This window comes from Panthera tigris, chromosome B1, assembly GCF_018350195.1.
Source record: "Panthera tigris isolate Pti1 chromosome B1, P.tigris_Pti1_mat1.1, whole genome shotgun sequence".
Classification (NCBI taxonomy): Eukaryota; Metazoa; Chordata; class Mammalia; order Carnivora; family Felidae; genus Panthera; species Panthera tigris.
The window spans coordinates 48,685,798-48,698,620 of NC_056663.1; the positions used below are offsets into that span (position 1 = coordinate 48,685,798).

Here is a 12,823-nt window from a genome sequence, read left to right on the forward strand (position 1 = left end):
AGGCAGCAAGTGTTGGTGCTAGGCTTCAAACACCAGCTTTCACATAGAGGCTTCACTCCCTCCTATGAGAAGGACTGGTGGAGTCCCAATGACATGCCTTTGACTACCCCCTCCTCCTGGCCCCACAAAACCTAATAGCTTCATGAGAACGGGGTGTAGGGAGGCGAGCCCTAGTTCACTTGCAGATGCAGGTGATTGGTCCCTCCATGGACCACCACGGTGAGCCCCCAGGGATGCTAGAGGGGGAAGCTAGGGAACACGGGAGGTCTGATTGCCACAGTTTTCCCTGAGGAGGGTGCACTGGCCTCTCCACGCATGAGTCCTCCCCAGAGCAGGTCCTGAGCCCTCTCCTCCTGCCCTCAGCTGTATGCATGTGGGAGATCCTGAGCTTTGGCAAGCAGCCCTTCTTCTGGCTGGAGAACAAGGACGTCATCGGGGTGCTCGAGAAGGGGGACCGGCTACCCAAGCCCGACCTCTGCCCACCTGTTCTCTACACCCTCATGACTCGCTGCTGGGACTACGACCCCAGTGAGCGGCCCCGCTTCACTGAGCTCGTGTGCAACCTCAGGTGACCATGGAGCAGGGGTGGGGGGCTGCAGGCACAGGGCCCCCAGAGAGCCAGTCTCCTCTAGAGCCCTTCTTACAATGTATTTCCTTAAACAACATGCAGTTGGCCACCTTATGGATGAGAGAATTCAGGTTCAGTGGCAGTGGCGGGTGGGGCTGGGACTTGCCACCAGGACCTCCCCTCTGACCAACACGGAGTCACGCATCCAAGTGGAAATGACTGGTGCTCCCAGCAGAAGCATGGTGCAGTACATGTTACAGAGACTCAGCAGCTTGCCAGAGGCCAGGGGAGGGAAACTGAGTTCACCATCAGACACAGTGAGCCTGGGTAAGCCTCACCATCTCGATATGTCTCAACCTCAAGCTCCTAGTAAGTGCTCCAAAAATATTTTTTAGGTTAGAACCCAAAGTCTGAACCAGACTTTCACTGACATACCTGTGCTCTTTACAAAGACATGGGGTGTGCCCTACAGGAGGCCTAGCTCAGGCATGCGACCCGCACCCCCAGCAGCACCCTGTGCCTCTCCTCTGCATTTGATTGTTCCTCCCAGATAGTAGAGAAGGCAGTGATTGATTTTTGACTGTTAAGACAGTGACCCATGGGTCACCTCTCCCTTCTAAATGGAGCACTGGCAGCCTGGAGGTCTGATCTCTCACCCAAGAGCCATTATTCTCTGGGTACTGGGAGGTCCCTGGTGAAGGGTGCTGTCAGAATACATTTTAGAGGGTCTCCCTGTTTTCTTGGTGGCCTCCCTGCCGACAACTCCTCCTGGGTGGTCTGACTTTTTTTTTGGCATTCTTTAGGGCAGGGGTCAGCAAACTTTTTCTGTAAACAGCCAGATAGTAAATATTGTGGGCTTTGCAAGCCATATGGTCTCTGTTACAACTACTCAACTCTGCCATTATAGCTCAAAAGCAGCCATAGACAATACATAAATAAATGAGTGTAGCTGGATTTCAGTAAGACTATTTGGGGGAACTGAAATTTGAATTTTTATATAATTCTCACATGTCATGAAATTTCTTCTTTTTATTTTTTTCAATCGTTTAAAAATGTAAAAACCATTCTTAGTTTGGGGCGTTCAAAAATAGGTGAGGGGGCTGGATTTGGCCTGTGGGCAATAGCTTCCTGGCCCCTGCATTAGGGAATCTAGTGTTTCATTAACATTAAAAACACCATGGCTTGAAACACTGCAGTCAACACATTGGCATTTTTTAGAGAAAGAAAATAGTTCCTGGCAACTACTTTTTGGGGAGTTACCCCAAGGGGCATGCTGGAACTGCCCAAGCTAAGGCAGTGGGAATGACACTGAATTTGTCTGCAGGGCATTCCAACACAGTCTGCAAGGCCTTCAGCTTAAAAGAGTCTTTCCCTTCGTTGACACTCCTGATTAATTTTAGATTCATCTCTTTGGTCAAATTAGAGAAGCCAAAGTGTTCCAGGAAAAGTATTTGAAAGATGTAATTTGAAAGGGCCAAAGCTCTGGGGTGATGAGGGTGGGGGGGGGGTGTCTTAATTCACCCTGGGGGCTTGAGAACCACGGGAAGCTACGACAGGTGCTTCTCCATGGGCTGAGAGGCATGCCCTATTAGAGGAACAAGGCCAGCCTCCTCCATGGATGGAGTTAGAAGCAGGCTTTCTGGTATAATTGGAAGGATATCTGAAGACCTCAAGGACCCCAGGGTATCCCCCCCCACCATCGCCCCTGCTCAAGCTATAGCCTGGCAGTCCTCCATTAGAGTTAAGAAAGGATTTGATGAGTGTTTCCTAATTGGGGGAGGGGGGGCGGAAAGAAGAGCCCATTTAATGTCAAACTTTGAAAATTCCTTCCTGTGACAATAGTTATATTTTCAGAATTTATTGATTGGCAAAATGTATTAAGCTATATAATGAATTTTTAATATAATATATAACATAATGCTTGTACACTTGAAAATACAAAACCAAATAGTGTATATTCAGTAGCACATAATACTTGGTATACATATGAACATGTGGATTCATGGACTCCCTGTAATCACTCCAGAGTCCTCTAGGGTCTGTGACTCTCAAGTTGGGAACCACCAGATTGGGTAAGAAAGGCAAGAAGCATGCGCATAGCTAACCCAGGAATGAATCCATAGCCATTTCTCATTAATATATACCAGGAATGTGTTGATGGGTGATTTAATGAAAAATAGGAGATATAGGAGATATAGAACACAGGCCTTGGTTATGAAGTTGGCTGGGATATCAGAAATCTACATAAGGGGTTGGTGCCAATAATAAGCACAGGAAGGCAAGATGCAGGGGGAGGTGGGTGGGAGACATGCTTGCACTACCCTGTTGAACTGGCTCTCCAAGGACTTTTTCCCCACCATAGATCCATTCACGTGATTTTCCCAACTTCACTGTTGGGGGAGCAGCCTCAGGATCCATCTTCCAGCCTTCTCAGAGGGGTCTTCCCTGGCCACTCTGCAGAGGAAACAGAAATGGGATCCAGTGGTCCTTCTTTGGGCCTCTCTGGGCTTCTAAAGAAGGCAGAGAAGAGGTCCCGGGAGCATCTTTAACTTTATTCCTCTTTCTTTATCTGACCTGATTCCTTGGCAGTGACATTTATCAGATGGAGAAGGACATCGCTATAGAGCAGGAAAGGAATGCTCGTTACCGACCTCCCAAAATCTTGGAGCCCACAGCCTACCAGGAACCCCCACCCAAGGTAAACAAAGCCCTGGTCTCATGGATCCTGTAAATCAAGCAGAACTGGGTCCCCATCTAGCCCATCTTGGCCTATGTACCATCCTCCCTTTTCCTCCAGCATAAGCAGGAGGAAATATTGGAGTCCTCAAGGAGGACTCCAATAGTCCTCTTGGCCCTCAACCCAACTGTCCATCAGCACTGAACTCAGCACCCATCACATGGGTCCCCTGGCTGGTTTGATCTGAGACCCAAGACAGCAGACCTCTCAGAGAGAAGCTAGGACAGGGAACCACCCTGTAAACTCTGCCCTTGCAGGGCTGGAGCACTTTTCTTTCTGGTGTTTTTCAGGGACAAATTAGATGTCCCTGAGGGCACATGAATGGGGAGTGTCCCTTAATTCTTTATGTTCAGTTTCCATGTACATGCCCTACATGGTATCTCTAGGCTCAGAATCCAGTGCCCTGCTTGCCATACCATTAGGTGGGTGGGTTTTGAGGGACCATGCCTATATTAGTCAGCTCAAGTTTCCATAACAAAATACAGTAGACTGAGTATGGAGGCTGGGAAGTCCAAGATCAAGGTGATGGCAGATTCATTGTGTGGTGAGCACTCTCTTCTTGACTTACAGATAGCCACCTTCTCACTGTGCCTTCACACAGCAGAGGGACCAAGAGCCCCAACTCTTATGACCTCATCTAACCCTAATTATGTTGCAAAGGTCCTACCTCCAAATGCCATCACACTAAGAGTTGGGGCTTCAATATATGAATCTGGGGGTGGGGGACACAAACAGTCCATAACAAAGTCCTATCTGGTCCAGGACCTTTTCTCACTGTCCCCCTTGCCTGGCATGCCCTGCCCCTTCCCTCAGTCAGGGCCCAGCTCAGTATTCATTTCTTCCATGAAGCCGCTGCAAGTGCCTGAGGCCTCGCTGACTTGTTACCTCTGAAAGTATGTGGCTTTTGATAGCTGATTTGACAGGTATTCCCATATCTAAAGAAGCTACACAACAGAGATTGGTAAACCCTTCAATTAGTGATGGCCCCCAGGAGGACAGGAAGACTGGTTTCTTTGTACCTTCTTATCACTCAGCATATAGTGTGTGCTCAATAAGTGAATGCAAATGGTTTTAATGATAATTTTGCCCCTCATGTCTCCTTCATTCTGAATAAGCCTGACCTGTGTCCAATCTAGTATTCCCTTTGATGAGCATGGTCACTCAGGGAGAGAGCCATGGACTGACTCATCTTTGTGATTTCTCTCCAGCCCAGCCGGCCCAAGTATAGACCCCCTCCACAAACCAACCTTCTGGCTCCCAAGCTGCAGTTCCAGGTAAACATGTAACCAGAGGGCCGGGAAAGTTTGGGGCCATTTCTTATCTCAAGCCATCCTGAAATTCCATTCTTGTGCCTTTGAGGAGTAGCCGTTACCTGCTTGGGTTATTAGGAGATGGCCTGCACTGACTCTTCTTTGGTACCCACAAGAGAATTTGAACTCAGAGTGCCAGATATCAAAATGCAATTCTACCAGGCTGTCCTCAGCTAAGACTTACCTCTGTGCATAGTGTTTGTTGCTCTGTGTGCCTGGCTACAGCTACCTCTGTATGCTGAAGGCCTCTTCGGCCCCCTACCCTGAAGAAAGCTTTCTGAGAAGGAATTTCAGGCAGTTGGGGACAGTTGGTATTCCCCAGGGAATGGAGTTGTTCCCTGGGGCTCCCCTCAGAGGCCCTGAGCAGAACCCAGGTGGGCAGAATCAGTCTCCATCTGAGCTTTCCTCACACCTCCATCATCACCAAACATGGGATCTTCCCAAGCTGTTGGTCCCTGTCTGAAAATGTCTGTCTTGTGTCTCAGTCCTGCATCTCAGTCATAGGGAGCCAAAGCACATCTCTTTTCTTCTCTTACATCCCTCAGCTCAGAGTCACTGCTCAACAATGGAGCATCTCAACCAATGGAAACGATATCTATTTACCTGGTACTCCTTACAGAAATGTGCTGCCCCATGGTCCTATATTTCTCAAGGAAATGGTCCAGTACCAAAACAAGGCTAACCAAGAACTAGCAGATACATTTTTGTCCTGTAAAGAAAAAAAATCTTGATGCAGAAGACAGAAGCAATATTCCTAAAAAGCATCATACCTTTTTGTGTGATGTTTAAAATAATGATTAAACACACACACACACACACACACACACACACACACACACATTTCTGTGGGCTAATCATATCTCTCAGTTTGCAACATGACTATGAAACAGAGCTCTTTTCTGAAGAGTCCTAAAGGCAGAGACATGGACTCAGTAGGTCAGTAACATAGGTGGACCCCATGGTATGCAGAGCATCATGGTGGTTGGATGCTAGATGAAAAAGAGGCCACAGCGGTGGTGCAGACGCTAGGCAAGAGCCACGTGTGTTGCCCTATCACAAGACCAACGAAGTGCCTACACCACATTCTTTATTAGCTCCTGAAGAGCAAGTCCTATTTCTCCAATGGTGTCCATTAATGTTTCTCTGTGCTCATGTTTGTAGCAGCTAATCGTCCACCTTCTTGCCTTGTCCTTGTGCCTGGTGCTTCTTTGCTTCTCCTGAATAGGTCCCTGAGGGTCTGTGTGCCAGCTCACCTACGCTCACCAGCCCTATGGAGTATCCATCTCCTGTAAACTCGCTGCACACCCCACCTCTCCATCGGCACAATGTCTTCAAGCGCCACAGCATGCGGGTAAGAGGGCTCTGCATGCTGGGTCCTAACCCGAACTGAGGAGGCTGCTAGAGGGAGGCGTCTGGGCCACCAGAAACCCTACATCCTCAGGGTCAGGAGGTGCCCTCCATGCTTTAATGCACCAGCCAGCCCACCAAGGGGCTCTGTGATGCCCTCTCTTTTTCAAACACACTGGAAGCTGGGGGCCAAACCCGGCTCTGCTCTCAAGGACACCCAGCTGGCCTGGACCTGCCCCTGTCCATACTCTGGTGCTGTGGCAATCGTGTCAAATCTCCCCTTTCCTGAGCCCTGGGGTGGTGTGGAGGTTTGTGGGCAGATGGCAACCAAACCTGATGGTGCCAGAGATCCAGGAGGCTCTACCCAGTTCTGCCCTTCCTACATGATTGCTTAGGTTGCTAAATCTCTCCTCAGTCAATGGAAAGGCTTCCTTGTGGCTCTACTTCTGCTGCTTTTGTAAAAGTTGCTGTTGTGTGGGAAGGAGCTTGGGGGTTAGTGTGGGGCTAAGCCACCCTTCCCAGTCATGTCTTTGTTATAACTGCCAGTGAGGTCTTGTGGACTGGCTTCTGATTGCCAAGTCTCGCAAAAAAAAAAAAAAAAAAAAAAAAGCAGCTTTGCATATAAAAGTGACACCCACTTGCCCCTTCTCAGCACCCATCTTCTCCTTCAATGGAGCCATGGTCAGCTGGCATGAATATTTGATATACTTTACTAAACTGGGTCTTGATATGTGACAAAACAAACCAAATGCATTATTTTAGTTCTATCTCTGTATGCAAGAGTGATACTTCAGGCTCAGTATACTTGACTCTGAAAGTTTTTTGGGAAAACTACATGTTTATTCCAATAGATTTGAAAAATAGAGGAAAGTATGTTGACATGTTCTGTACTATTATTCTCAAATTAGGGAAATTTTTAAATGCATAAGATAACTTAGAATTCTAGGCAGCAAGATCTATTGTGGACTAAAATTTCCCCTGACCTCGCTCACTTTCCCCTTTTATGTTAATTTAACCAATTTATATCTTAACATATACTTAACAATAATAAAACTGAAGTTTTAAGCATGCACTGTAATTTAGAATGTTCAGTTCCTCCACCTTCCTGTCCTTGACTCTATTTATAGTTGAGTTTTAGCGAATTTTGCTTTAAAGTGTGTCCTTTCAGAAAAAACTACTTTGCACGTTTCCAGGGTGGCACTGCCTTTATCTAATCCCTGCTTCACCATAAGAACTTTGTTCAGTTCCATAAAGACAGACCGTGCAGCAGGAAAAAAAAAGGCCTTTGTGTCAGGGATTTGGAAGTATTTGCCATAAGGAATGTCTGCCTAAAAGAATATAATGAACATTTCTTTCAGTAAACAACAAAAAAACTAAAAAATACAAAATCCATTTTATGGTATACATCTAAAAGACTGAGAAAACCTCTTTCAGGTAAAATGCTGGAAAGGTATAACAGGCTTCCCATCAAGCATTTGAAAGCATTTAACAAAAATCAGAGACGGTTTTCCCACAAAAACTATTTTTTGTCCTGACTGACTCTATTGCCTTACTCATCTGGGAATCTAGAATTCCACACCAGGGTCAGGATGGCAGCAATCCTTCTCTTGAAGGATTAAACCACAATTGAGGTTTAAATTAATAATAAAATTCAATAAACTACTACTTTGTGCAGGACCGGTTAGCCAGGCACTGTCCTAGGTGCTGAAGGGAGAACGAGAGACTTCAGCCCTCAGTGAGCTTCCAGGCGGCCAGAAGGAATAGGGCGGGTGCATGCACACTTACCTGTGATGCAAGCCATAAAGCTGGGAGTGGCGCACAGAGGTAACGCAAAGGTGCAGTGGGAGATCAAAGAGAAGAACAGCTTCCAGCTTCTTTTTTTTCAGGTGGGCCTTGAAGGATGGGGAAGATTTGGACAGGAAGAAACTGGGATATGGGGGATGAAAGAGTCATCAATCAGTAGGAGCCAAGACTGAGTGATGTGAAGCCACAGGGCAAGTGCGGGAGCTGTTTGGCTAGAACATAGAAGGATGCATTTGGATATGGAAATAAGACTGGCAAGATGGGAGGCAGGTAGCCAAAATACGGAAGGACTCACAGCTTTGCGAGAGTCACTTTAAGGTACCACCAGAACCCGATTCCTTTTAAAAGTGACCAGCAATGTAAGTATCCATTACCTGATAGGAATATCTGAGGTACCGTGTAGGCAAGTAAGCCCTAACGTGATTAATTGTTAAAAATCTAATGTTCACCTTGAGTTTTATTATGCAATTTTAAGTCATAGGAAAAAAATTTCCAATACATGTTAAAATATCTGATGAGATGGTGATCAGACTTGGGGCACCCTAGGTATTTGAGTATTGGGAATTTTCTTTTAATGCTTACAAAACTACACAGTGCTTTCTTGATTACTAACTTCTTCTACCAGCATTTAGTCTCTCTCAGTCTAGCCTCGTCTTACCTTGAGATTCCTAGATTGACAGTCACAATATTTTACACTTAGCTCCTGTGTTACTATTTGCCAATAGCCTGGGGCAGCCATACCATTGTGTTCGCAGGTGTTGACATTTAACCACGGGTATTTATAACCTTCAAATACCCTCATTCTGGAGCATCAGCCTCTGAAATAAATCTTACTTGTTTTATCAATTCTATGATTATAAAATACTCTTATGTCCTGAAACTTGTCTTAAAATAAAGTCTAACTCAATAGCCTCCAGCTGAGGTGATCTTACCTCAGAGGGGACATTTGGAGATGTCTGGAGGCATTTTTGTTACAACTGGGGAGATGCCAAAGGTATCTAGTGGGTGGAATTGCTGGTGAGCAACCTACAATTTACAGGAAATCTTCCTCAATAAATAATTATCTTGGGGCGCCTAGATGGCTCAGTCAGTTGAGCATCCGACTCTTGATTTTGGCTCAGGTCATGATCCCAAAGGTCATGGGATCGAGCTTCACATCAGGCTCCGGCTGATTGTGAAGCCTTCTTAAGAGAGATCTCTCTCTCTCTCTCTGCCCCTCTCCCCCCCCCCCCCCCCACCGCCTCTCTCTCTCTCTCTCTCTCTGTCTCTCTCTCTCTCTCTCACCTCTGTCTCTCTGTCTGCCTCTCTATGCCCCCCTACAAGAAAAAAAAATTATCTGGTCCCAAATGTTAATGGTACTGAGGTTGAGAAAGTCCTGGCTAACTATTCCTTAGTTCTCCCTATGAGAACAGGGACATTGCATATTCTACTACCACTGCCCTCCCAGCACCCAGCCCTATGCCTGCCACATAGTAGTTGCATAATAAGTAGTTGTTGAATGGATTAACAAACAAAGAATATTTCAGCAAGAAATGTAACTTGCAGCAGAGTGGGGGTGGGGGTGGGGGAGAAGTATTGTTAGAAATTGAGAGCCGTGATTGAAACTCAGTGAGCACTAGGAAATATAACTAATTTGAAACTGTGTTGTTATATTCAAGTGCATTTTAGAGGGTTTGGTTGGAAAAATCTTTTTTAGAGGCTTGGCAGAGATTATGGCTTGCTAAAGTAGATAGAGAATAATTTTTAGCAATTTATGCAAGTGACTTGTATGTAAAATGGCCACTTTAAAAGCAAGGATCTGAGGAGGCTGCTGGTCTGAATGCCATAGAAAGGTCCTGCCCCTGACAAAGCACACCCTGGGCTTTATGCAATCGAAAAAATGACATATAGCACTCATGAGTCCAAGAGGCCAAGGTAATCATGTACAGCAGAAAAAAGCAAAAGATGTAAATGAACCCTGGGGAAGATTAAGGGAAAAGAAGTACTAAGAAAACATGTAACACCTCCTGTTTAAAATGGGGTTTTTTTTAAGTTTACTTATTTGTTTTGAGACAGACCGAGACAGCATGAGCAGAGGAGGGGCAGAGAGAGGGGGAGAGAGAATCTCAAGTGAGAGAGAGAGAGAGAGAGAGAGAGAGAGAGAGAGAACTCACAACCCTTGAGATCATGACCCAAACCAAAACCCAGAGTCAGTAGCTTAACCAGCTAAGCTCCCCAGGTGCCCTTGTAATACCTTCTGTTTAAGAAATAGCAGGTAAAACTATTGCTCCGAAGCCCTTTAAACAAGTTAAGACGGAGATTAGATTGATGAAGCCAGGGAAAGGAAGCATTTATTGCATATCTATAGATCCATATTTCTTTAAATTTTGTTCTCCACTTTTTTTTAGTTCATACATTTCTTTTAGCCTTTGGCTAAATAACCCAAGCTACTAGCTTAAAAAAAGAGTACATTTTGGGGGCGCCTGGGTGGCTCAGTCAGTTGAGTGTCCAACTCTTGATTTTGGCCTCGGGTCATAATTTCACGGTTCATGAGATCAAGCTCCCAGTAGGGCTCTGCACTGATAGCATGGAGCCTGCTTGGGATTCTCTCTCTCTGCCCCTCCCCCACTCTGTCTCTCCTTCTCTCTCAAAATAAATAAATAAGTAGATGAGTAAGTAAATACATAAATGTTTAAAAAATAGTAAAGAGTATGTTTTCATAAAAAGACGCGGTCACACGGGCGCGGGCCGTTGCCCCTTCCCTCAGCCTGTACCCTGTATGGTACCTTGTATGGTGTAGCTTTGCAGCCACACCACAGCTCCTCAGGGCTTCCAGACCTACTGCCACGGTGTTCGGGTGACGATAAGCACCCAAGGCTTTCCATAAGACTGGCTTTGCATTTTTTAATTTATTAAGTGACAGCAGCCACGACAAGTGCCAACTGAGAAAATAGCATTAAGGCTGTAATTTGAAAATAAAATTGTATCAGCAGATCGAGCCATTGTTTAAATACAATGCATGTTCAGTGCTGTGCTCTCGGGCTCCAAGTTACACTGCAGCAGGGGCACGTGCTCGGGGCTGACGGATCCAATAACTGTGTACATATACGGCTGCGGATTTAAGAACTGTCCAATGAGAAAGCAGCTGGCGAGGCCAAGGCTCGTGACTCCCACAGGCTCTTCTGAGGATTGCCCTTCCTGGGCCTGGGCACGGGCTCACCGGGTCCTCTCCTCTCTCCCCACTGACCTCTCAGGAGGAGGACTTCATCCGACCCAGCAGTCGAGAAGAGGCCCAGCAGCTATGGGAGGCCGAGAGGCTCAAGATGCGGCAGATCCTGGACAAACAGCAGAAGGAGATGGTGGAAGATTACCAGTGGCTGAGGCAGGAGGAGAAATCCTTGGTGAGAAGCCACTGAGTCGTGGGGGGGAGAGACCCCCCCGCCCCCTCGGCCCCCCCTCCCCGCCCCCTCGGCCCCCCACCTTCTCCCCGCCCCCTCTCCCCCCCCCCCGCCCTCCAGCCCCCTCGGCCCCCCAACTTCCCCCCTCCCCCCACCCCCCACCCCCCTCCCGCCCCCACCGGCAGCACTGCTGAGCACAATTTGATAAAGGCACTTGAATGGGAGCCGTGTTCACACCACCATGTCCATCTGTGTCCTCTTGCCACCCCGGATGATGAGAGTGAATGCCCTCCATGCATCCTTGGGGTTTTCAGTTCTAGAATCCTAAGAAGTTGTTTGCTTTGGTTTCCTCCTCTGCAGGACCCCATGGTGTACATGAACGATAAGTCCCCGCTGGTAAGTCACCGGGAGAGGGTTCTGCCTTAAAGCGAAGGCCTGGGAAGGCAAGGGAGACAGCGGGACCCCCAGCCCCAGGCCCCCTGCCTGCCCATCCATTCCCTTTTTGCCTCTCACCTCGGGGAGCCTGACTTCTCCCATTACTTGGATCTCCACGAACCTCCATTCCTGAGCTCCCTCTTGATCGACACCCACAGTGCATCCTTCCTCTGCCATAGGGCCCTCCCGGCCCCTGGGACAAGAGCTCGCCGGTGTCCCCCTGCAGCTATGACCTCCAAGAACACAGTTGAGGGCGTGGGGAACAGGTCAAGGTTGGGGGGGAGGTGTCCCACGAACCTCATTGGTGACACGTTCTCTCTCCTCCCTTCCAGACCCCAGAGAAGGAGGCCGGCTATAGTAAGTGTCTGCGCCCTTCCTTTTGGCAGGAACTTCTGCTTGACATCTTGTGTGGAGCCCCCATCCGCACTCGCTGCCCACTGCAGACAGCAGCAGAATCTGCTTGCCATTTTAAGAAACTCTGCCTGTTTCAGTTCAGAGTGCGCAGAGAGGGCCCGTCTGGGATTTGGTATTTAGTCTCAGCTCCATCTACCGCCCCCACTGTCTCCCTGCCCAGGCCTCTTCTTGTCTCCCTCTGTTGCCGGGGTCCTCAGCCCTCATTTCAGTGTATCTCCTTCTGCATTTATTTGGAGATGTTAGTGGTTCTTCCTATCTCCCCCTCACTGTGTTGGAGGCTGCCTGCAGGGATAGTAAAGTTGCTCTGCCCGCCTCTCCCAGCGGATGCCTCTCTTCCCTAGGCCCCTAGGATGAAAGAGAGAGAGGGCCCCAGGGATGGAAGAGAGGGGACAGGGGCAGCTAAGCCCACAGGGCCTTTCCAGAAGCTGCTGCTGAAGGGGGGTCAGGAAGAGTCAGCAGTGAGCCAGGCTCATCTTTGTCATCCTAGGGAGGGTGAGGCTGATGATCATGGTGATGGTGATGAGCAACCAGTGACAATGACAACAGTCACAGGAAACTCACCACTAGCCAAGCGCAGGCCCAAATTGCTTGCAAATGTTAGCTCTGACCCCACAGCAACTCTATCAGATAGGCGTGATTCATCGTTACGCAGGGCGCCAGGCTGGCTCAGTCGGTTAAGTGGCTGACTTTTTCATATTTATTTATTTATCTTGAGTGAGAGAGAGAGAGAGAGAAAGCAGGGGAGGGACAGAGACAGGGAGAGAGAATCCCAAGCAGACTCTGCACTGTCAGCACAGAGCCCGACACAGGGATCAAACTCATAAACTGTGAG

The 12,823-nt window shown here is 47.8% G+C and overlaps 1 protein-coding gene across 6 annotated transcripts in view; it reads left to right on the plus strand.

Annotated features, from left to right (window-relative positions):
• PTK2B (protein tyrosine kinase 2 beta) overlaps positions 1-12,823 on the plus strand; it is a 124,221-nt gene that overhangs the window by 106,489 nt on the left and 4,909 nt on the right. For 4 of the 6 annotated variants that reach the window (XM_007097095.3, XM_007097097.3, XM_007097096.3 and 1 more), the window contains 7 exons: positions 364-568; positions 3,158-3,266; positions 4,514-4,579; positions 5,841-5,966; positions 10,999-11,145; positions 11,503-11,538; positions 11,910-11,934. In XM_007097095.3, the coding sequence (XP_007097157.1) occupies positions 364-568; positions 3,158-3,266; positions 4,514-4,579; positions 5,841-5,966; positions 10,999-11,145; positions 11,503-11,538; positions 11,910-11,934 (714 nt within the window). The remainder of the gene's footprint in view (positions 1-363; positions 569-3,157; positions 3,267-4,513; positions 4,580-5,840; positions 5,967-10,998; positions 11,146-11,502; positions 11,539-11,909; positions 11,935-12,823) is intronic. The other 2 variants (XM_007097098.3, XM_007097099.3) reach the window with 1 other exon arrangement.